Source organism: Pezoporus occidentalis, unplaced genomic scaffold (genome assembly GCF_034315485.1).
Source record: "Pezoporus occidentalis ecotype Australia unplaced genomic scaffold, CSIRO_AGI_Poc_V1 ctg189, whole genome shotgun sequence".
Lineage (NCBI taxonomy): Eukaryota > Metazoa > Chordata > Aves > Psittaciformes > Psittacidae > Pezoporus > Pezoporus occidentalis.
In genome coordinates, this window is record NW_026913737.1 from 1,118,025 (window position 1) to 1,142,424 (window position 24,400).

A 24,400-nucleotide genomic window follows, 5' to 3' on the forward strand; every position below is an offset into this window, starting at 1 on the left:
GCCCCGCCTGGGGTAGGTTTTGGGTGGATCCGGGTGTTTGATTTTTCCCCTGCGCGCCCCCCTTCTCCAGCTGCAGGACGGAGAGGGGCTGCTGCAGCCCCCCCAGCGTGCACACCGTGGCCCGGGGGCCCCCCGGAACACCCAGCCCTGCCCGTGGTTGCGGTGCGGGCCGGCCGGCGCTGGGGTACCGAGACCGGCCGCCCCCGCTCGCTACCGGGGCCGCGCGCTGACGTGGCGGGCGTTGCCATGGCAGCCGCCGGCGCGCGCGCCGCCTCAACGGCAGTTCCGATTGGCTCCGCTGGGCGCAGCCGCCGCGGTGACGCCGTGACCCGCAGCCACTGAGGGCGCGGGGCGTGCCGCCGCCGCCTGCCATTGGCGGCCCCGCGGTGGCGGGGGGCTATAAAGGGGTGGTTGGAGGGGCGCGGCGGGGCTGGCGGGATGGAGGCGGACGGGGCCGCAGCCGGTGCGGCGGCGCTGGGGCAGCGGCTGGCGGAGGGCGGGCAGGGCCACGTGCTGCGCTTCTGGCCCGAGCTGGGCGCCGAGGCCCGCCGGGCGCTGGCGGCGGAGCTGCGCGACATGGACGTGGCCGAGATCAACCGCTTCTTCCGCCGCGCCCGCGGGGACGGTGGCGGTGCAGCGGAGGTGACGGCGGCCGGGCTGGACGCGCGGATGCAGCCGGTGCCGCGGGATGTGCTGGGCAGTGCCTCCCGCGACCGTGAGCTGCTACCGCGCTGGGAGAGCCGCGGTAGGTGCGGGAGGCGGCGGGGCCCGGCGCAGTGCGGTGCCGCTGCTGGCGCGGCGGGCCCCACGCGTGTGTGCTCTCCTTCCCGGTCGCAGGGCTGGCGGAGATCGCGGGGAGCCGCGTAGCCGCGCTGCTGCTGGCCGGCGGGCAGGGCACCCGCCTCGGCGTCCCCTACCCCAAGGGCATGTACGACGTAGGGCTGCCCTCCCGCAAGACCCTCTTCCACCTCCAGGCCCAGCGCCTGCGGCGGCTGCAGCAGCTGGCAGAGGAGCAGCATGGCACCCACTGCAACATCCCTTGGTGAGCCCCCTGCTCTCGGTGGTCGGCACCCCTGGGGTGGCCTTGTTGGGATGAAATGCAGGGTGGTGTTAGCCGTGTCCTGCTAGCATTGGTGGGATGAGCTCTTACGGGTTGGCATGGGCCCTATTGGCCTCAGCATGCCAAAGTCTCATGAGCCCATGGGTTGATGCAGACCCCCATAACAGCCCAAGTGCCCATGGGTTGTCACAGGCCCATTTGATGCTGTGCTGTTGCCATGGGTATGGCCTGTGGAGTCAGCGGGTCCAGGACCAGCAGATGGTGTTGGTAAGCCCCACACTGTGGGACCACTGGTAGGTGCCACATGATAGGCTCAACCCTACAGCCCCTTGGGAACATCTGTTGTGTCGCCACATGGGACAGCAGACACATGAGTCAGGGCTCTGGGAGCTGAGGGGCTGCGGTAGCGTATGAGAAGTAGGTTGATGTCGTTGCTGCATCTGGCAGCTGCAGCTGGGTGTCCCCTTCTGCACAGGGTGTGGTAGCATTTTGGAGATGTATGTTGCAAGGAGGGGTGAAGCCCTTCATTTGCTTGCCAAAAAGGCAAGATCACCACAGGTCAAATCCCTCTAAATGTCTGGTGAGGGAAGAAGGCTGTCATGAGTGTTACAGACTGAAGCAGTTCCCCACATTTGGGTTAAGGAGTATGAGACCATGTCTCTCCACCCTGCTCATCAGGTCTTTTCTGTACTGCAACAGGTACATCATGACAAGTGGCCGGACTATGGAGTCGACCAAGGAATTCTTTGTGAAACATCACTATTTTGGCTTGAAGAAAGAAAACGTCATTTTCTTCCAGCAGGGCATGCTGCCTGCTCTGGGTTTTGATGGGAAAATCCTGCTGGAGGAGAAGGGCAAGGTTGCTATGGCGCCAGGTCGGTGACCAGGAGCTGTCAGGAGAGGTGCAGGGGAGTGAGACACAGTGCTGAGGAGTTTTTGGAGCTGGAGCCTACACGGGGCAGTGTCACAGCATGATGCGGCCTGGGGGTGACACAGTCTGGGAGGTGTCTGGCTTGGCGGGAAGGACCAGGGTGGGGTATGGCCTGGCTGGTGACCCTCCATGCTGACTCCATGGGGAAAAGAGGATGAGTGTGGCTGCCAGATGAGACAGCCGGGTGTTGCTGCAGCCCCCAGCAGTTTGTTCCCTCTGCAGATGGCAACGGGGGCCTGTACCGGGCCCTGGGAGCACACGGCATTGTGGAGGACATGGAGCGGAGAGGCGTGCAGAGTGTCCATGTCTACTGTGTGGATAACATCCTGGTGAAGGTGGCTGACCCCAGGTTCATCGGGTTCTGCTTGGAGAAGGGAGCAGACTGTGGGGCCAAGGTATGGTTTTGGGGGCAGGCAGGAAGTGCTTCCCTGGAGCAGGGTGCACTCTGTCCTGATCTTTGCCTGACTTCCCTGACTCCTCACCCTTCCTCCCCTGGCTTGCTGCAGCCAGGAGGGATAGCTAAGCACCAGGAGATTGCTGGTGTAGCATGTGCTGACAAAGTCCCACCTGCCCATTGGGTCTGGCACCCCAGGGAATGTGGGGTGTCAACTCACCTGTGCTTGGTGCTGCTTCCCTCCTATCTTGCATGGGGATGTAGCACTGACAGCCCCAGGGCTCACTCGTCCCTTAGTCCCTGGGTCCAAGAGCTGCTGCAGAGCCCTGTGGGGCTGATCGGTCCCTACACAGATACTGGGCAGCTGTTTGGAAGGCTACAGGGAGCATGGGCATCCGGGATCCCTGCCACAGGCTGCCAGCTGTCTTGGGATGTGATGTCCTGTGCACCAGATCAAACACAGTAGGTGCAGTTTACTGCTGAGCCCAGCCCTGTGTCTCCTGGGTGAGAGGTTGCCCACCCAAAGCTTTATTTAAAGGCTGGATTAGCAGACAAAGGGGCTATGTGATGGTGTTTGCATTAGGCTTAGCTCTGCCAAACAGGTGAGAGGGCTTGCTGGCCTTTAATCTTTCAGAGAGCAAACTAAGAAAGGGAAAGCAGTTCCTCCTTCTGGCCTATGTAAGAGAAGGAGGAAATAACCGTAGCATGCGGAAAGGAGGAAGTCAGTGTCCTTGAATGCTGCCCTGCTGTGGCAGCAGTGACAGGTAGGGATTTGCTGGGAGGCTCCTGTTGCCCATAGGGAAGTGTGCAAGAAGAGGAGGTCAGGTGTAGGGGGATGGCTCTGCTGAGCCAGCAGCCGCCTGCTTGTGCACAGCAAGCTGGCTCTTCACATGTGGGCTGCGTGCTAAAATTATCCATGCCCTCTGCCAACCACATAAGGGCTTGGTGCCAGATTCTTCCTGCACCCTCTGGCTGTCCCTGACATCCTATCACCCATCCCTGCCATCTCACCCTTCTCCAGGGAGGGGGAGCTCCACTATGCCTATCCCCGCATTACCCATGCTGTCCTCCACAGAAAAAAACCTCCATGGGGGATGCTAGATATAAGGCAGTATATTTGAAGTGCAGGTCTCTGGGAGGTCTTCCCCTGACAGTGCTTCCCTTGGGCAGGTGGTGGAGAAGACCAACCCCACGGAACCAGTCGGCGTGGTGTGCCGAGTGGATGGTGTCTACCAGGTGGTGGAGTACAGCGAGATCTCCTTGGCCACTGCCCAGAAACGGGGCCCGGATGGGCGGCTGCTCTTCAATGCGGGCAACATCGCCAATCACTACTTCACCACTGCCTTCCTGAAAGATGTAGTCAAGTAAGGGCTTGCTGGGGTGCTGGAGGAGGAGCGCTGGTGCTGAGCACAGCTGACAACCTAGCTACCTACGCCTTGCTTTCTGCTGGTTGAACTCCAGCTGTTTGCATGTGCGCTGGGATGATGCCCTCACAGTCTGGTCCTGCATGGCTTGACCTCTGCCTCTCTTCACAGTTCTTTTCTTGAGATGAGGTTTCCCGCAGCCATCACTGGCTGCTGGTGCCAGGGCATGTGGGGCTGTCCTCTCCTGGCTGCTGTGGGGATGAGCAGCCCGTGCCTTGGGGCTGGGGGTCAGGGCAGAGCAGCTGTCCTGCTGCAGCAGTGTCTGAACTGGGGAGCTGGAGACTTGCCTTGCTCAGGTGAGTGACATCTCTTTCTTGGCCCATTACAGTACTTATGAACCACAGCTGCAGCACCATGTAGCTGAGAAGAAGATTCCACATGTGGACATCACTACAGGGCAACGGATCCAACCCGAGAAGCCCAATGGGATAAAGATGGAAAAGTTTGTTTTCGACATCTTCCAGTTTTCCAAGTATGCCATTTTTTCTCTTCTGAGAGCAGTTTGCTGGCTCTCCCTTGGGCAGCTCTGAGGGTCTCTGGAGGGAGGGATGCACCCATGGCTGTGCTCATTGGCAGTCCCCTAGGATCTCAGGATAGGATGTCAGCTCCAATGCTGTTCAGTGGCAGTGGACCATTGTGCCCTGACATGAGCAGGAGGAGGGACAGGTGCTGTGTGCCCCTAGGTTGGCAGCACCCTGCACCTGGGCCAGAGGAGCATCTACTGACCCTGAAGCCCAGGTCTTCCCCTCTCTCTTTGGTGGCTGTGAGGACAGCCAGTGGGTGTTGGGGGCCATGGCCTTGGTTCAGCTACTGTGGCCCCAGCTCAGCCACCCTGGCAGGGAAGAAGCCAAAGTGACAGGGAAGAACATTTCCCAAACCTGACCCTCCTATCCCTGTTCCTCCACCAGGAAGTTTGTAGTGTATGAGGTGCTGCGTGAGGATGAGTTTTCTCCCCTGAAGAATGCAGACAGCCAGAATGGCAAGGACAACCCCACAACAGCCCGACATGCCTTGATGTCCCTGCACCACTGCTGGGTTCTCAATGCAGGGGGACACTTTGTGGATGAAAATGGCACTCGCATCCCTGCCATCCCTCGGTGAGTTGCTGCTCCCAGTACTGCTGCATCCTTTTTTGGGTTGGGTATCAAGCACTGGACAGTCTGCAGCGCTTCTCCATTTCAGTGCTTCTGAAACCAGCATTGCTGGAACAACCAGCTGTGGGTCCCTTCTCGTGAGTGGGCCAGGTGGTGGCCACCACAGGGGCTCTCACTTGTTCATCAGGAGCTTTCCTTCTTGATTCAGTGTCTGTGAACCAAATCGTGCTGGTCTCTGTTGTACAGCCAAGGTTGTCCATGCAGGGACAAGGTGGCTTCCTAAAGCCCAACCATACCAGCAGATCTGTGCAGCAGACAGTGTGGGGTCACAGCATCCCTTGATCAAGAGACCCCCCACAAGCCCTGTTTGGAAAACAGAAAGCCCTATCTGCTCTTTGGTTGCCCACCTTTGCTAACCCTTGTTTATTCCCACATAGTGTCCCAAACGGAAGGTCAGATGCCACCCCAGCAGATGTCAATGACAAGTAACTATACCGTGCAGCTTGCATGGTGGCGGGGCTGTGCTTAGGTACTAACAGGCTGTAGGTGAAGCAGTGTGCCAGGCTGCAGTTGCTGTGATGGGTGTGTGCTGGTGAGCAGGTGCCCATAGTGACTAATGGGGCAAGGTGCTTGGGCTGCATGCTGGGAGTGGGGCATGTCTCACTCTTGGACTCTGTGGATGCCGCATCTCATGGTGGCGGGGCGGTAAGCAGGCAGTGTCTGCTCCCTTCTGGGCTGCTTTCCAGAGAGGCAGCAGGTGGGGATAACTGGAAGGAGCTTGTGCCATTGGTACAGATGCAGGGCGGCAGGTAGCCTGCTGCTGTCTGTGTGCAGCCCCCAGAGATCACTCTGCAGGAGGGATGCTGCTGGGAAACGCGCTGGCCTGTCCCTTCGATGACGCTCCCTGTTCGTCATGCCGTGGTGCAGCACAGCCCGGACTCATCCCGGCCAGTCCTGTAGCTGGAGACGGCTGCCGTCTCCTGGTGCCCGCCAGATTGACACGAAATTAAGAACACCAAGTAAATGTCAAGCAGGCTTTGACGTAGCATGTGCAGAGCTCAGCATGGGCAGCCAGCTGCACTTTGTGTGGCTGCAGCTCTTGAGTTTTGAAGATCCAGACCCTGACTCCTGAAAGTTCCCTGACTCGTGGAAGTTTATAGAAGTAAATAGGGAAGTTGACAGAAGTGTTAAAGCAACATCTCTAATAGCAGTGTGTTCTTCTGTGCCACAGGGCACATCTGTGGGGCTGGGACTTCAAGCTGGTAAGTAAATGACTTCCAGACTAAACAAGCTTGCTGCTTTTTCTTCCCCTTCAGGAGAAGTTGTATCTTCTGGTACTTTCTGGTGGGACACACCTGAGGTCTCTATTTTTAATTCAAGACTCCAAGTGCTTTCGTGCTTATAACTAGGCTATCATGGTAGTTACAATGTAGGATAAAGGATGCACTTTATCCTACATTTGTCCTTCATTTCCAGTTAACGGCATTATTTTTTATTTTTATTGTTTTATCTTGAGAGGAATCTGACTCCAAGGCAAGCACAAGCACAAGTGCAAGGGCTGGGTTAGGGTGGGTGAGTTTTATTTACTCGCAGCTGGGACAGGAAGCAACTGAGTGAGCATGTGGGAGCAGGGACAAGCTTCGTCCTGGGCGAGGAAGAGTTGTCACAGATGATGTCCTGTGTCCTCTCTGGCTGTGGTGGTGAGCAGGTGCAAAATGGTACCCTGGTGTTCTTTGTTTGCTCCCCCGGCCAGGCTTAAACACTGGTTGGATCCAGGGAGCATCTGGGGATAATTGTGGCATCTGCAGATGCTTGTGCATCTGCAGATCTACAGATGCTTGTGGCAGCAGGAGCAGGGTCAGGGACACCATGTAGACCCCTGCCCAGCAGTGCTGCTGTGGTTGTTCTGGGGTTAGGCTGTGGCAGGCAATGCTGGTGTGGGTCTGTCGTCATCCTCGCTAGCCCAGGCTCGTGTGCAGAACAGAGGAGCTGGACAGTTGATCTAAGAGGCAAAAGCAGAAGGAGAAGCTGGTGCCACAGGGAGTGTTTCTGAGCAAGCCTTACCCTGTGTCTTCAGGTTGTGCTTTAAACAAGAAGTGTTTTTTAAAAAAGACCTGTTGTGACCAGCCGAACAGAAAGGTGCTGCAAGTGCATCTCATCACCCAAGGGTGCAAGAGGAAGAAGGAGGAAGGAGTGACTAGCTTGCATGCGGTATCAAATACAGCGGGGCTGGGATCCAGGCGAGGGCTGTAGGTGCTGCTGTAGTTGCACACATGGGAAGGCATGTAAACCCTCAGTAAGGCTGCATCTAAAGCTCTCTTTCCTTTCAGTTGCTGCTGATATCTAAACTTTAGCTTGCAGCTCCATGGGAGAGCACTCGGGGCTTGACTAACCCTGGGTAGCTCTGCACTGGTGAGGCCTGCGTGGGCCAGCAGCTACCGGTGCCCCAGACAGCGCTGACCCCTGTGCCAGCGCCTGCGAGACCTCTGGGCCCCGTCTGCTCCCCTGGCAGGACATAGTTAACCCTCCTGACTTTTCTCTGCAGCTTGAAGGATGCAAATGACCTGCCAATCCAGTGTGAAATTTCTCCCCTCATCTCCTATGGAGGAGAGGTGAGTACTGGCTCCCCAGAGCTTGGGCACCCTTGCAGATTAACCGGGGGCAGGGAGGCTGGCAGGGCACTCTGGGGAATGGGGTAAGCCACAAAAGCATGACTTGAATTCACAGTGGAGATTTCAAGGCAGAGTCCCCCAAGTTACTAGCATGGGAGGGGGCCAGAGCCACCTGCGGAGCAGCTCAGCAGGTCCACAGAGCAAGTGACATGTGGTGTGTTCCTGACAATCTGCTTTGTCCTCCCTTAGGGTCTGGAAAAGTACGTGAAGGGCCGAGAGTTCTGCGCACCTTTAATTATTGACGAGGATGGGATCCATGAGCTAGTGAAGAACGGGGTGTAGCAGCAACACAGTGCCCAAGCCAGGCTGCCCATCCCTCCTGGTGGGCTGGGAATTCGGACACATGAAGGTTTATAGCTGTAACTGGTAGGGGCTGGTCCTGCTTGCTCTGCCTTATGCAGAGGAGGATGTAGCCCACTTGGTTCTTGGCATGTTGTATGCTTCTATTTATATTTTAATTTAAAAACCAAACACTTTATGGATTCCCCTGCCACAAAGCACAGCTACGGCTCTGCTCTTTGCACTCCAGGCTGTGGGCATTTATTTTTAAACATGTATATAGTAATATTCATTGTACATGCAGAGGATTTTTATGGTATGGGGCTGGGGTTAATCTTGAATTTTTATTTTTCTCAAATCTACATGATTATTTTTTTTAATAGGGTCCTTGTCATTGCCCAGGTCCTCCCTTTTGGTCATCCTTTGTACGCTGCATAACTGGAAGCACCTGATTAAACTCTTGAGCCCCTCCTGTCTCTCATCTCGTGGTGTTTTAATGATGGTGACTTTTCACAGAGGATCCTCATGTAGAGTAGAGGTCTGACTGTGTCATGCCAGGTGCGCTGCTCTGCCCAGCACAGCAGGGGTTGCTGCAGGCAGGTCCTCTGGCCTGCAGTGCTTCTTTGGGGTGTCTCTGGAGGAAGCAGAGCTTCACTTTCCTCTTGAATTTCTGCAAACAGTGGCATGCCTTAAGCAGGTATGAACAGGCATGTGTGCTGCGCTGCTGGAGTGCTCAGGGTGCAACCAGCCCAGCCTGGTGTCCTTCAGCAGCACCACCTGCCCTCTGCTTGCCTGGGGAGGGCTCCTCAGCTCCTGCCCCAGAGCATGGTGTCCTGATGGCCTCAGGCAGAACAGCTCTTACTGCCTCACCTCCTGTCTGGGAGAGGAGATGGTGCTTGGCCAGATCCTCTCCTGCTCAAGTCCTACCATAGCCTCTGGTGTGGGGGTGCGCAGCCACCCACTGCCCTGTCGCTGCCTGGGGAGGAATTTACCCTTGCAGGGCTGGAACTGGGGCTCAAACTGCTCCCCGCTGGAGAAGTTGTCAAATCGCTGAGTGCCATGGTGGCTGTTGGGCACCCCAAGCTCAGCTGAGCACTCTGCTCTGCACACAGTGTGTGCCTGGGAAGTGGGGGCCATGTGGGGGGTCCTGGCCAGTGCAGGTGGCTGCTGGTGGCTCACCGTGGGCCAGATGGGCTGTGTGTGGCCAAGGCAGGCTGGCGGCTGTGCATCCCAGGGGAGACAGCCCGGGATGGGGGCCAGAGTGAGGAGCTGGAGCAGAGTGCTGCTGCGGGTGGTCTTGTGGTCTGCACCACCTCCCCCTGCCCACCAGCTCTGACAAGCCCTGGGAGCAGCTGCTGTGAGGAAGGGACATCTCTGCTCCTTGGGGAGCTGCTCCTTCTTGGCATGGAGCAGGCAGCAACTGGAGCATAGCGTGGCCCACACTGGGGGAATGCTGAGCAGGAGCAAAGGGCTGCATGGTGAACCAGGGGGGATCACCACTCCTTTGGCTTTCTGGCTCTGTTTGCACACCAGCACCTTCACATTAGGATGTCCTGGGATAGAGCAATGTGATGCTGGGTGCTGCCAAGTTATCGGAGTGCTAATTCCAGGTAGCAGGGGTGGAGGAGAGGTGTTCATGCCAGTGTGCACGTAGGGCAGCAAGGGCTTGGTGCAGAGCCCTGCAGCAGGCACTGCACTAACCTGCTCCTGCCTGCCCTCCCTGCCAGGCCAGAGGTGCTCTGCCTTGGCCTGCTGTGCCCTGTTGCCATACCTCTCATCGTGCCCATGATGGGCTGGCATTGCAGCTGCTCTCTGCTGGCAGCAGCAAGGGCACTAGTGCATTGTTTTATCACCTGGAGAGCAGGCAGGCCAGGAGTCTGGCAGGGAGGTTGTTTTAGCAACATGGCTACAGCCCTGGGGGTGTGGGGTGCCTTGCTCACAAGAGCACGTATTGGGAGCCACTGGCCTGCTGCTGGGGTGCAGCTTTCCTCCCACAGCAGTGTGGGTGCTGGATAAAATACAGCCAAAACACTAATCTGAAAGAAAAATAATTACATTTTTAACTTGTTTTTAATTGCACAAAAATCAATGTGAGCTGATTATGATGGTGATTGTTTTCTCCCTGCCGCGTTGCATAGTCCATGGCCACGCTGCCAAGCTAGTGCCTGGAAGTGATGTAAAACCACGAGCTCAGTGTGCAGCCCGGGTTGCCAGTGCTGCGTCTGCGCCACGTGCCGGGGCCAGCCGGCACTCTGGACAGTGGCCTTGCCACATGTGCCCATGCAGGAACCTGGCTTCCTTCCCACCCAGGGCCCTGAGCGGGACAGCCCATGCAAGACCCTCCAGGCTAGCAATGGGGCCTTATGGAGTACCCCATCACTGGCATTTTGGGGGTGTCCTGCCTGGCCCCTGCACCCTGTGATGCAAGAGGATGGTCCCAGACATGTGTGCCATCCCGTGAGTGCCAGAAAGCAAAACACTGCCTTTTGCTTTAAGTTCCCTCACTGGCCATGGGGAGTTTTTTATTTTTTCTCTCGCGCTATGAATGGGTTTTGCTGTAAATTATAGCTTTGCACACATTCCCTCGGGCTGAGGAAAATAACCTCTGCCGAAAAGCCAGCCTGGATTGGTGACTGGCTCCCCCTCTCTGCTCCCTAATTGAAACCAAATGTGCAAGATGTAGGATTGTGGGATTTCTGGCTGCCTCCCAGGAATCCGCAGAATGCAAGCGCGCTCCCAGAGGCATCTTGCATCAGCCTGGGGAAGTTTGCTCCTCTCCTGGCTCCCCCTGCCAGGGTGAGGGGCGAGGAGCCCGCCTGCCACCGCTCCGGTGAGTCCCTCTGAGGTGCTTGGGGGGCAATTTGCTGCCCCACACTTGGGATTTTGGGGGGACACAGGGTTGGCCATGAGCCGCGGCAGAGCCTGGGCAGAGGGGCTGGGGTATGGGTCTGCCTGGGAAGGGGCTGGGGCAGCAGCAAGGGAGCATCCCCACCTGGGGAGGTGACGTTAGCCCCTTCTCTCCAGTTTTCTCCCTACTGCCAGCGTTTTCCCCCTTGCCCCGTGCCAAGCCAGTGTTTCCTGGTGTCTGTCCTCGGCTCCTGCCTGTCTATTGGCAGAGCTGGTGGCAGTGCTTCCAGCCAGAGAGGCCCTGCTATCCCCAGGGTCCCCCAGCCAGGCACCAGGTCACACTGGGGAGCAGACACAGGGCCACCTGTCTGGTGCTCCTGAGCATCCTGCCCCAAATCCTGGTGCTGGGGACCCACTTGTAGCTTCCCATCCCTGCACCGCAGAGGAGCGATACTCTCAGCCCCACACTGGCGGGATGACACTGTGGCACAGAGCTGGGAGGAGGGATGCAAGGTTTCCTCTGGTGGGGAGCATTTGCTGGGTGCAGGACCCACAGGACTTTGTCCCCATGGCCATGGTCTGTGCTGCTGGCAGGTCTCCACAGGGCAGCTGGCAGACACAAGGATGTGCTGGCCACTTCTTGCTCCCTGTACGGCTGTGATGCCCCCAGCTGAGCCTGCCAGCCTGTGGCCGGGGAGGTGCTTGCTACTGGAGAAAATGGGGCTGCATTCAGCCCAGAGAAGGTTTAAAATGGCATTTTTGGAGTGGAAGAGGACTACGGATCCCGGCATGCTGCTCTGCGCTCCTGCCGAGGCTGCGCCACCACCACAGCATGCTGGGGGCTGTAGTGCCAGCTGGTATAGGGGTCCCAAACCCCCTTACCAAAACACTGCATGCCTTGGGTCATGAGCCAGGGTCAGGGAGAGCCTCTTGCCTCTCAGGGACATTCCCTCCAGTGTGGCCTCAGTGTGTCCCACTTGGCCGCCATGCCAGCAGGAGGGGATACCCCAGCCCTGTGGAAGGATATGGGCTCTGCAATAGGAGCCTTGGGAGACCCACGTGCAGGACCTGGGATGTTCAGGATATGGACCGCTGCCATCCAGCCCCTTTCAGATGGATGGTACTCCTCCGGTGCTGGTGAGGATGGCAGTGCCCACTTGGGAAGCGAGCTGGGAACTTCACCACCCGGCATGGGATGGCAGTGAGAGGGACCATGGCTCGGGTGTGATTTGTCTGTAAACAAATGTGGATTTCATTTGTTTTTCCTGCTAATTTTTCCCTGGTGATTTCAGTAGAATAAGAAAGGGGAAAATAAGAAGGGGGGGCGGAAATAAAAGTAGTGGCTGAGGGAAGCTCCCAAGGCCGTGTGACGCCAGGGAGGAGCTCCAGAAACTCTCTGTGCTAAAAATTTCCAGTGATTTGAGTGTTTTCAGCAAACGTTTTCAGACAAAGTGTTGCAAAGCCATCCCTTGTGCGGGGCCGATGGAACAAAAAGGATTTCCAGCCGGGTTGCCAATGCTGCTTGGCCAGTTTGACCATGCATCCTTGTGCCCCAACCTCAGCGCCCGAGTCACCGTCTCCCTGGTGTCCCCCAGCTCTGCTCCCCCAAGGAGCCACAATGGCTGTGCAGGGAAGTTTTCCCTATATTAGACTAAATTTAAATGCATTCCCTGCAGGAGAGTATGGCATCTGGTATCCTGATGCTGAAAGAGTTTACTCAGCCTGAAAGAATAGTGGGAAAAAATATCCCTGGATATGTTTTTTGGAATGCAGAAGGAAATTGAGATTTTTAATGTTGGGGGAACTGGTCATCATCAAACGCAGGAGCCTTGAGTGTGCCTCTCAGCGATGCAGTTGAAATTCCCGGTTGCAGCTGAGTTAGTTGCAACTAACTAAACTTTCCCAGCTGGGAATAGAAAAGAAGCTTTAAAAAAAAAAATAGGGAAAAAATCACTGAAAGTCACCTTAAGTCGGGGTGTTCATTTGTAACTCCTGATGTTTAGCAGAAGCCCCCAGTGAGCCCAGCAGCAGGATGCGGGAGGCAGCTCCCAGTGCTTTGCGCTCACCTGGGTGCTGACATGGTCAGAGCAAGCCTGCCTCACTCCTGCAGTGGCAAGCCCTAGCTTTGCCAGCAAGCAGGACCATATCCAGCACCTCCCACCTGGGCTGCACGGGATGGGGACATTTGACATATGGCAACTGTTTCAGGGTGGATTTGGGTTTTCTCTTGGCAGTAGAGACAAGGCTGTAGGTCCCCACAAGCAGGCATGAACTTGCAGAGCCGCTGGTGTTGGGCCAACTTGGGGACCTGCCAGCCCAGCCATCCCTGGTGTGATAGGACTCATATGGGATTTATCCCAGCATTCAAATGCAGCCAGGTCCCATTTGGCCAAATCCTATGGTCTTTTTAACCCCCAGGTTAGTAAATTGTTCCTGCAAAGGTTAATCTGCATGCAAACAAGATTAAAATATCCTTTTTTAATAAAAAGAGGTCTAATCTGCATCCAGCACTTGTGTTAAGGGCTATCCCAGGAGAACAAACGTCTCCTTGGCAAATAAGGGATGCCACAACGAACAGGGCCTTGAGTGACATGTTTTAGTGTGAGATGTCCCTGCCCATGGCAGGGGGGTTGGAACTTGATGATCTTAAGGTCCTTTCCAACCCTAAGTATTCTATGATTCTATGGCCCCCAGGTCCCTACAAGCCCCATCCTACACTGCCCTAGAGGCACCAGGTGCAAGCTGGCTCCCACGCCCATACTTTGCGTCATGCATGTCCTTGAGATCCACTCAGCTGTAGAGATCAGCCACAATAAAAACGGTGTAAATCTCGGTGATTATCTGCTATTACCTCTCCTGAGCCAGGAGGCAGGAAAACTGAGTGTTGCAACGTGCTATCATTTTGTTTCATGATGGGATTGTGCAACGTCTTGCTTTCAAAGCCACCCAAAAGCGGGCGGCCCAGCTGGAGCCTTTCTGCCCGTCCATGGAGCCAGATGGCGCCAACCCCAAGCGGAGCCCTGGGAGGTTCATGCGCATCCTGCGCCCAATTCATGTGCCCAGCTCCAGGGGTACGGCGTGCCATGGCTCTTGGAGAGCTGGTGGCGGAGGGGATGGACACTGAGACCCCTTTGACCACCACCACAGATGTGAGGGTTGGGGCTCTGCTCTCCTCCGAGGCTGAGGTGGGACACTCATGCTGGGGAAGCCCTCCCATCCTCAGCTGGCCACCCCAAGCAGGACCAGCATTACTCACGGCTCAGCTGCCTCAGCGTGACGAGGACTCCCCTGTCTCCGCAGAACTGCCGACATGCTGGCCTGCCCCAGACCAGCCCTGCTGCTGCTGTGCGTCCTGCAGACCGCAAGAGCCCAGGTCAACCCAGGTAAGTGAGATGGGAACCAGGCTGCAGGAGCCGTGAGGTCTGTTTCCCTGTGCTGTGCTCTTACCAGGGTGTCTGAGCTTGGGCTCATGTCATCTGCACCATCTCTGGGAGCAGTGTGTGATGGCCCCCAAGCCCATGCCTGCCTGGGCTCTCTGCTGCATGGCACACAGCTCAGCCACCACCCGTGACTAAGAAAGCATCCTCTGTGTGCCACAGGCGTCTGTCCTGGCACTGGCAGGATGCAGGGACATTGAAGTAGGGGCAAAGTCCTGCAGCTAGAGCCCTGGGCTCTGCATGCGGCCCTTCTCCATTAGGGGCTCATCAGGCCTGCTCAGTTTTGAGGCTGCAGCATGCAGAAGGAAGGCACCAGGGTATTGTTTGCTGCCTGGGATGTGCTTTCTTTGGCAGTTTCCCAACAAACCAAGGTTGGCTTCAGTGAAGCAGCTTGACCAGGTGCCTGGCTTCTGCTCAGAAACCACAACACTGCTCTGGACGTCAGCAAGAGAAGTGTATTTAAATGGTTGTTTTGGAAGGGCTCAGCCCTGTCCTGCATTGCAGGGGTGGACACGCAGCCCAGGCTCCTTCAGTGCGTCAGGGTTTCCCTGGGGTATCCCTGTAACAAGTCCCTTCAAAGGCTTCTTCCATCCGTGGGAAGTTTGATGGGTCTTCCCCAGAGGTTGCACGGTGCTTAGGGAAGCAATCCTGTTTCTTCTGCAGCCATCCAGGGCTGGCAGTGTTGGCTTTGCCTAGCCAGGGTTGTTTTATACCCAGGGCATAGGAGCTGGGCTTGGCTCTGTGTTTGTCAAGAATTAAATGGGAAAATGGAGCTGCACTCTGCAGAGCCTCAGAAGAGTGTTGAGAGTGGTGGGAGTGATGGGGACAAGAGAAGATGCTCCCCACTGTGCTCATTCTGAAGATGTGCCCACCCCTCTGTTGGATGTAGGAGATGGTCCCTCTCTGTTGTGGTGGCACAGGCACCTGGGGACGGGAGCTGGCTGCCAGGTGGCACCGCACACTGGGGCTCATTGCTGGTGTGGCAGGGGCAGCCCCAAGCCTGCACCCTGGCCTGGCCCTGCCACCTTGGTGTGGGTGTTTGCTCGGGGCGGCGTGCAGGGGCAGCGCTGCGGGCTGGAGCCAGTGGCCAGATGGTAAACAGGCCAAACAAGACGGCCTTTCAGCAGCGCTCCTGGCAGCTGGGAGTGAGAAAATAACTCCTGGGAAGCGGTGTGGATGCGGTGCCGGGGGAACTGGCTGTCGCTCGGGGATGCAGCCCACTCAACACCCTGGGTACTTTTCCACTCACAGCTGGGCAGGGAGCAGGGCTGATGATGGGAGCCATGGGGCCAGCAGGGAGGGTGAGTGCCCGCCTTTGTCATCCCCCTGGAAGGTGAAGGGAGCAGTGGGGCAGCACGGCTGTAGCTGTTTTTTTGGGGTAAGTGGCCTCTGGAATGAGCCCACCAGTTACCCCCCAGAACTAGTGTGGGGACAGCAGTGCCAACCCACAGGCTCTCCCTCCACCGCATCTGAATGCTTGCCAGCAAGGCTGAAGGGATCTCTGGGGACAGGGACCAGGTGTGTCCAAGCAGACCTTGGAGCACTGCTTACCCTTGCTCTCAGCTTTGCTTTCAGGCTGCTCTGGCATTCACTTGCAACCCTTGGCTCCATCTACTCAGGCAGTACCTGACTGTCCAGGACCATCCCATAGTGCTTTGTCCCCACTCTGTAAGCCTGAGGCATGGAGAGCGCTGTGCCTGAGCTGCCTGGTCTGTGGTGCTGTGGCATTGTGGAAGTGCCCAGCCCTGGCAGTGTCAGGCCATATTTCAGCACTTGTCCCTGCCGGAGAGGCAAGGAGGGATGCCTGCTCAGTACCCTGATGGTCTCATTGCAGCTGTGTGCCGGTACCCCTTGGGAATGTCAGGTGGTCACATTCCCGATGAGGACATCTCAGCATCCAGCCAGTGGTCTGAGTCCACAGCTGCCAAGTATGGACGGTGAGTATGGGACTCTGCTGTGACAGCCACAGCAGGGTCTTCTGAGCTTTCATGGAGGGGCAGAAGGGGGACATGGGGCTGGCTTTGGCCACCTGCGAATGGCTCTTCTGCTCTTGGTTTGCAGGCTGGACTCAGAGGATGGCGATGGAGCCTGGTGTCCCGAGGTCCCGGTGGAGCCCGATGACCTGAAGGAGTTCCTGCAGATCGACCTGCATGCCCTGCACTTCATCACCCTGGTGGGCACCCAGGGACGCCATGCTGGGGGCCATGGCAATGAGTTTGCTCCCATGTATAAGATCAACTACAGCCGGGATGGCACTCGCTGGATCTCCTGGAGGAACCGGCACGGGAAGCAGGTGAGGAAGTAGGACGGGGCTGCACAGGGTGGATGGTGGGGTCTGCACCTGCCCATCCCCACCATGCTCCTCTGCCCCAGGTGCTGGATGGAAACTCCAACCCCTATGACATCGTCCTCAAGGACTTGGAGCCACCCCTTATCGCCCGCTTCATCCGCTTCATCCCCGTCACTGACCACTCCATGAATGTCTGCCTGCGTGTGGAGGTGTACGGCTGCGTCTGGCTGGGTGCGTGGTGGGGTCCTGTGCCTATATCCCCAGAGTCCAGCTTTGGGGCTGTCTGTCCCACTGGGGGCTGTCCACCCCACTAGGGGCTGGCCTGGGCTCACCAGCAACTGGATGTCTGGCATGGGCAGCCACTTACCCCCCCCCTTCCTGCAGACGGGTTGGTGTCCTACAATGCGCCGGCTGGGCAGCAGCTCATCCTTCCTGGGGGCACTGTCATCTACCTGAACGACTCGGTGTATGATGGGGCATTCGGGTACAGGTGAGGCCTGAGCGAGACTGTGCATGTTGTGGGTGCTGCAGTGGGCAGGAGTGGATGGCAGTGTTTGTTCCCTGTGTTGGCAGGCTGATGTGCTGATCCTCAGCAGAGCAAATATTTGGGGTCTCCCTGAATCAGGGGACATGGCCAGCTCTGGGAGGCTGCACATCATGATGGGGAAAGCACCCCCATCCCTTCTCTTGGATTTACACTAACTGCACTGTATGTCCAGCGTCCCATAGCCTTTTTTCAGAGAGAACATCAAAAAGAACAAGGGTTTCCCAGGGGCTGTGAGGAGCTGCTGGGGGGGGGGGATATGCTGAGTGGGGGCAGGTTTGTGGGGCTGGCAAGAGTCATGCTGCCTTTCCCCCCTCACACACACCAGCATGACAGAGGGCCTGGGCCAGCTGACAGATGGGGTGTCGGGGCTGGACGACTTCACTCAGACACACGAGTACCACGTCTGGCCGGGCTACGACTACGTTGGTTGGCGCAATGAGAGCACGGCTGGAGGCTACGTGGAGATCACCTTTGAGTTTGACCGCATCAGGAACTTCACTGCCATGAAGGTCCGCATGCCCCCCACCTGCACCCTGTCCCTGTCCCCCACCATGGCCACACTGACGGGCTGCCCCACAGGTCCACTGCAACAACATGTTTGCCAAAGGGGTGAAGATCTTCAAGGAGGTGCAGTGTTACTTCCGTGCTGATGCCAGTGAGTGGGAGCCCAGTGCCGTCTCCTCAGTGCTGGTGCTGGATGACGTGAACCCCAGTGCCCGCTTTGTCACCGTGCCTCTGCTCCACCGCATGGCTAGCGCCATCAAGTGCCAGTACTACTTTGCTGATGCTTGGATGATGTTCAGCGAGATCACCTTCCAGTCGGGTACCCACCACCATGAGCCCCACAGGGACTGTCCCCTCCAGGGGGGATGTTCATGGAGGGAGTGGGGCTGTGGGGCACCCATGCATGCCTCCCGCCCTGATACTCCCCTCTTTTCCCTTGCCAGATGCAGCCATGTACAACAACTCATTGGTCCCCCCTGAGGTGCCCATGGTTCCCACCACTTATGGTAGGGCATTGAAAAGCACATCACCTTGAGCTGGGTAGGGTGATCCTCGGGCAGGGGGGCTCTGCCTCATCTGATGGAGGAAAGGGGCAGGGGCTCTCCCCAAACCCCAGCATGACTGACTCTTGTTGTCCCCTTCTCCTGCCAGACCCCACGCTCAAGGTGGACGACAGCAACACACGTATCCTGATCGGGTGCCTGGTGGCCATCATCTTCATCCTAGTGGCCATCATTGTCATCATATTGTGGAGGCAGTTCTGGCAGAAGATGCTGGAGAAGGTGGGCAAGCACCGGGGGGGCTGTTGAGGTGCCTGGGGCGGTGGGCTCATCCTGGGCAGGTTCTGCTGGGATCTCAGCACGGGGAAAGCAGACTCCATGCAGGGTCTGATGCTTCCTTCTTGTCCTAGGGAAGGCTGTGGTTTGCACCCATCTCCCAAGCAAGGGGATTTAGCTTAGCAAAGCGGGAACTTTGGGACTTGCATGATTGTCCATCCCTCTGTCCTGAAGCTGGGCTGAGAAAGAGGAGCCCACAGGTGTCTCACTGCAGCCCTGGCCAACTGAGGGCAGTCATAGAAGTGATGAAACCAAGCTCTTTGCCATAGAGGCAGAAAATAGAAGGGGGGTACATCAGGACAAATGTCTTTCCCAGACTGGTGCTGCAGCCCTGGAACAGGGCACTAGAGAGGGGACCTTGGGGCTGGGCACGGCCGTGGTGCCACATAGCACAGAAGACCCCATCCCACCAGTGCTGCAGGGAACCCTTGTCCCAGCTCTCTCCTCCCTTACCCCCTCTCACAGGCATCACGAAGGATGCTGGATGACGAAATGACCGTCAGCCTCTCCCTGCCCAGCGAATCCAGCATGTTCAACCACAACCGTTCCTCCTCCTCCAGCGAGCAGGAGTCCAACTCCACCTATGACCGCATATTTCCCCTGGGACCCGACTACCAGGAGCCCTCCCGCCTGATCCGCAAGCTGCCTGAGTTCACAACGGGGGAGGAGGACATGGGTGAGAGCTGGGGGACACTCGTGCTTAGAGCCTGCATCAAGCCTGCTCCCCAGCAGCTCCCCAGCCCCAGCTTTTGGCCAATCTCCAAACATTTTGGCACATAGAAGTGAGGTGGGAGGTCACACAAGCTCCTGCACATCCCCCTCTCAGATGTTATACAAAGCTTTTGGCTGAGAGGAACATCAGTGCCAGGCTGTGCTGTGTCCCCACCACAATCCTTGGGATGCTCTGGCCTCTCTTTCTCAGTGACCTGGAGGTCAGTCAGGCAGTGATCCCTGTTCAGCTGGTACTTGGTGCATTTGTCAGTCATGGGGAAGGATCAGAGCATCCTGTGGTGTCTGCAGGAGCCCAGCCATGCTGGGGCAGTGCAGGGGCTCTGGGGAGGACTGGGATGGAGAAGCCAGTGGCTGGAGCATGAGCAGAGGGTGCAGGGCAGGACACCGATGGCAGGGCTGGCCCTGCTGTACCTCCCCAGGCTGCAGTGGCCCTGTGAAGCCGTCTCAGGCCAGTGTCCCAGAGGGTGTCCCCCACTATGCCGAGGCCGACATCGTGAACCTGCAGGGTGTGACAGGCAGCAACACCTACTCGGTGCCAGCCCTCACCATGGACCTGCTCTCTGGTAAGGACGTGGCTGTTGAGGAGTTCCCCAGAAAGCTGCTGACCTTCAAAGAGAAGCTGGGGGAAGGCCAGTTTGGGGAGGTGAGTGTGTGCTGGACCTGCCCTGAGCAGGGCTCGGGCAAGGCTCTTCCCAGTTTGTGGGGGCTGGCAGAGGCTGTCAGTCAGCAGAGGTAATGGCTGCCCCTTGTCCCCCTCCAGGTGCACCTCTGTGAAGTGGAGGGGATGGACAAGTTCACGGGCAAGGACTTTGCCTTGGAGGGCTTGGATGCGAGCTCCAACTGCCCTGTGCTAGTGGCTGTGAAGATGCTGCGAGCAGATGCCAACAAGAATGCCAGGTATGAGGCTGGGGGGTGCACACACCCCAGTATTCTGCCCCCACTTAGAACCCTCCAGGAAAGCCAGGACCCCTGGAAAGCATCCCCTGCCTTCAGTGGTCAGGAGCTCAGTGCAACTGTGAGGGCTACATGTCTGAGCTCTCTGGGGATGCTTTGCTGCTGCAGTTCAGGACTCTTGGTCCTTGCTGGTCCTAACCAGCTCCCCAGTGCCCCATCTACCCATCCCGCAGCCAAGTGTGGATCAGTCCAGGGCTCCCCTTATGTCCCCAGTCCCAGGGGAGGGGACCCGCAGGGTTCCCCATAAGGCTTGGGCGGGTGGGTAGCATGCTCAGCTGGTCCATGCACACCTCCGGGCCTCTCTGGGTCTGTCTGTCCGATCCGTGTGGTTTCTGTTCCGGAAAGGAATGATTTTCTGAAGGAAATCAAGATCATGTCACGGCTGAAGGACCCCAACATCATCCGGCTGCTGGCAGTGTGCATCACGGACGACCCGCTCTGCATGATCACCGAGTACATGGAGAATGGAGACCTCAACCAGTTCCTGTCCCGACAGCAAGCAGGCAGCCCCCCTGCCAGCCAAGTGCCAACTGTCAGGTAGTGCTGCCTGGGACAGGTTGGGGGGACAGGGCTGCCTGCTCCAGGCACCCTGTGGGGCACCCCGCTTGCCATCCTGCCTACCACCTCAGTCCTCCCTTGTCCCCTCCTGTCACCTACAGTGACCTGCGGTTCATGGCCACCCAGATAGCCTCAGGCATGAAGTACCTCTCCTCCCTGAACTTCGTGCACCGAGACTTGGCTACTCGCAACTGCCTGGTGGGGAAGCGGTACACCATCAAGATAGCTGACTTTGGCATGAGCAGGAATCTCTACAGTGGGGACTACTACCGCATCCAGGGGCGGGCAGTGCTCCCTATCCGGTGGATGTCCTGGGAGAGCATCCTGCTGGTAAGTGGGGACTCAGCTCCTCTGGTGGACACTGGAGCTAATCTCAGCTTCTTCCTCAGGCTGGTGGGTGCAGAATGGATGGGGAAGTCTCTCCTTCCTGAAGCCCAGCTTTGGGGTGAAGCATGCAGAAAGCAGGAGTGGTAGCAGCTTTTCCAAGGTGGGATGGGGGGACTACACTGATCTTGAGTGTCCTGGTGCCCAGCTTTTGAGCAGGATGCTTGACATTTTCTACTGGCCACGGTCAGTAGAAAGAGGGAGCAGGGTTGCTTTTTATCTTTGAAGGGAACTGGGACCTTACCAAGCCTCAGCTCTTAGAGCAGTTGCTGCAAGCCAGACCCAGATCTCTGCAGGGTCTGGCCCCAGGCAGAGAGCAGGTCTGCAGGACCAAGCTGGACCACTCTGGGCACAGATCTGGAAGCTGAAGCGTGCAGAAAGAGGTTTCAAAACCTGTGCCTGTCGGGCCTATGGAGCAGGATGGGATAATGCCCATGCCCAATCCCGCTCTGCTCCCTCTGGCAGGGCAAGTTCACAACGGCCAGTGATGTGTGGGCATTCGGTGTGACGCTGTGGGAGACCTTCACGCTCTGCCGGGAGCAGCCCTACTCCCAGTTCTCTGATGAGCAGGTCATTGAGAACACCGGCGAGTTCTTCCGGGACCAGGGCAGGCAGGTAGGGACAGGATGGGATGGGATGGGATGGGATGGGATGGGATGGGATGGGATGGGATGGGATGGGATGGGATGGGATGGGACGGGATGTGACAGGATGGGATGGGATGTGACAGGATGGGATGGGATGTGACAGGATGGGATGGGACGGGACAAGACAGGACAGAATGTGACACGATGGGTTGGGATGGAATGAGACAGGATGGGACAAGACAGGTAGCAGTGCATCTGGGACCAGCAGGGACCTGGGGAAAGACTTCAAGGTGACCAGATACTGACCTTGGCTATGAGGGAATTATGGGACAAGAGCTCCTCTGGGAAGGGCCCTGTATGGCAAACCCTGCATTTCACACAGCCCAAGGCATTGCTTGCCTGCTGACCTCTATGGGCTGGGAGACATGAGCAGGTGTCCCCAGGCCCCACTATGCCATCTGGGGTTTCCCTTCCCCCTGAACACACAGCAGCACAGCCCTCTCACCCTGGTGCATGAGGAAATGGGGCTCCCCAGGAGCAGTTTGCTATTCTGTTTCTATGTCAGTAACTCTCTCCCTTTGTCGTCTTTGCCTCTTGTTTTGAAGACCTACCTTCCCCAGCCTGCACTTTGCCCTGACTCAGTCTATAAGCTAATGCTGAGCTGCTGGAGACGGGACACTAAAGATCGTCCCTCCTTCCAGGACATCCATCGCCTCCTTCAAGAGTCAGCCAGTGAAGAATGACCCTTTGCTCCCCACCAGCCCGGTCCCCATCCCTCCCCATCCCCAGAGGAGCCCCATATGCAAACTGAAGCCACTTCACTTGGACTTAGCAATAAAACCCGGGCAGCTGGTCTTGTTCTCATTGTACAGTGAAGCCTCAGAGGAAAACCCCAAGGGCAGCAAGGAAGGACACGGCGTGGGACGACTCAGACTTCCCGTTCACTTGCTGAGCTGAGCCTGGGAGCAATGTGGGCTATGATGAGGGTTATTTATTGACACAGCGTGTTCTTGGTGACAGTGACCAGAACAGAATGGCTTCTCTCCCCTGGTCGGAGGGGAGGAACATCAGCTGGACTTTCTCTGTGTGGAAGCTCCCAGCCAATTTGTGAGGCCTGGAAAAGGAATGCATGTGGGTATGTGCATGCTGGAAACAGGGACTGTCTAGCAGCCACTACCTGCTTGAGGAGGAGCGGGGATTGGCACTGGCTCACAGCAGGCTGTGCAATTATAGGGCAAAACCAAAAACTCTCTGGACATTTTGGGCTTTGGACATGTCACATGGAGGGGGAGGAAGCTCCGTCCCTGCCAGCCAGACCCCGGTTGCACAGAGAGAAACCTGACAGCACTCCCAGCTCCTTGCTGCCTGCCCAGCAAAAGGTGAGCCAAGAGGACATCCTCTTACTGACCTCTCACCTACTCCCAACTGTTTGATGAGCAGGTCATCAAAAACACAGCACTCCAGAGCTGCTCAACTGCCCGTGAAATGCATTTTGGATGCCCCTCAGGTGCTTGTGCAACAGCTGGCAGCAGGATGTTAGCACCTTTCACCTCCAAGGGGAAATCTACCAGTCCTCCTCTCCTGAGTCTTCACCTACCAGGAGAGGAATGCACATAGCAGAGCTTTTGCTGATGCCCAAGCCTGCAACAGCCCGTGTGCATGGAGCAGTGGGCACCCCGTCCCTCCATGGCTCTGGGCCCAGAGGTCACAGCTCAGCTGAAGCGCTGGGGCTGGACTTTGCTGCCCTGAGCATCCCGCAGCAGTCTGGCACCAGTCCATGCCCCTGAATCCAGCAGCTCCACGAACAAACTGGGCAGGTGCCAGAGCCATGTGCCCTGCAGGAGCCCCAGCAGGTTACCTGCCATGACCCAGAACTGGACCTTCCTGTGACCAGACAGGAGAAACGTTGTACTTAGAGGGTACATGGACCCCTCCATACTTTTGTATGCATTAGTTCAGCACCATCAATTCACGCGTGGCACAGTTTCTACTATACTATTGCTAAGGCATGTATATATTCAGTAGATGCACCTACATATAGGGGCAAACCCGCTGAAGAAACACTTGCTACGTGAATCTGTTTGCATGGTTTCCTTGCGGCACTTCAGAAGGCAGCTCTCCTCCTCTGTGGGGATCCCTGGGAACCTGCCCAGTACCTGCCTGGCAGGGGGCTTGTGGGCTGCACTGTGTGTGTGGGAGCTTGGAGGAGTGCATGCAGGTAACAGAGTAAGAGATGGAGGAAGAATGCTCAAGAAACCCTCAAATTGACCCATACGAGTTGCCCATCTCTGGGTGACAGGGAGGGAGTCTGAGGCTCAGCATCCATATCAGATGTCCATCAGCATGGACTGAGGTGGGACAGTGGGTCTGGGAGGGGAGGGACAGCAGTAGGGGGCTGTGCTCTGTGGAGAGGCTAATTGGCTCCTCACACATGATCCTGCTAGCTGTGGCTGAGGAGGTCTTCTCCCTCTTCCTCTCTTCCTTGCTGAGAACATAGCATGTGGCAGAACGGTGCTCTGTGGCTGAAGCAAGAGTGAGGGCAGGTTTTGTTCATGGCACGGAATTTGTACCCATCTGCCGCTGCTTTCAGTGCCCTCTCCCTGCTCAGGGTGCATCATGGCCTCTCCCAGCCTGTCTCAGCAAGCTGTCAGCTGGGATCACCAGCCCGGATAGGGGCACATGTGCCCTGTGGGCACTGCAGCTCCCACTGACCTGAGCCCTGGGGCTCTGTGCCTGTGTGCTGTGTATCTGGTGTGCATGGCCCTAGGGCTAAATAGCATGTTAGGGTGCCTAGAGAGCAGCTGGGGGCTGCTGTGTCTGCCCCTGCTCCAGCTGGAACACCAGCCCCGCCAGGAGCAGGGCTGCAGCTG

The 24,400-nt window shown here is 57.3% G+C and overlaps 2 protein-coding genes across 5 annotated transcripts; both read left to right on the forward strand.

The window, feature by feature from the left end:
• The first annotated feature begins 423 nt into the window (after nt 1–423).
• On the forward strand, nt 424–8,335 carry UAP1 (UDP-N-acetylglucosamine pyrophosphorylase 1). 4 transcript variants are annotated; one of them, XM_062616251.1, is made up of 10 exons: nt 424–745; nt 838–1,042; nt 1,760–1,935; nt 2,214–2,386; nt 3,556–3,749; nt 4,138–4,281; nt 4,718–4,906; nt 5,341–5,388; nt 7,449–7,515; nt 7,765–8,335. In XM_062616251.1, the coding sequence occupies exons 1-10, from the start codon at nt 439–441 to the stop codon at nt 7,855–7,857; spliced, it is 1,596 nt and encodes a 531-aa protein (XP_062472235.1). In that variant the 5' UTR covers nt 424–438; the 3' UTR covers nt 7,858–8,335. The 4 variants fall into 4 exon arrangements, with proteins under 4 accessions (XP_062472235.1, XP_062472236.1, XP_062472238.1 ...); XM_062616252.1 differs by having other exon boundaries at nt 8,238–8,335; XM_062616254.1 differs by lacking the exon at nt 5,341–5,388.
• Nucleotides 8,336–9,975: 1,640 nt separating this feature from the next.
• Nucleotides 9,976–23,606, forward strand: DDR2 (discoidin domain receptor tyrosine kinase 2). The gene is made up of 17 exons (XM_062616250.1): nt 9,976–10,684; nt 14,002–14,084; nt 15,973–16,075; nt 16,200–16,431; nt 16,512–16,659; nt 16,813–16,918; nt 17,301–17,484; nt 17,555–17,798; nt 17,923–17,985; nt 18,131–18,261; nt 18,781–18,991; nt 19,467–19,690; nt 19,808–19,944; nt 20,347–20,538; nt 20,661–20,889; nt 21,409–21,558; nt 22,136–23,606. Exons 2-17 carry the CDS (start codon nt 14,012–14,014, stop codon nt 22,271–22,273), a joined length of 2,565 nt encoding a protein of 854 aa, XP_062472234.1. The 5' UTR covers nt 9,976–10,684; nt 14,002–14,011; the 3' UTR covers nt 22,274–23,606.
• Nucleotides 23,607–24,400: the final 794 nt, after the last annotated feature.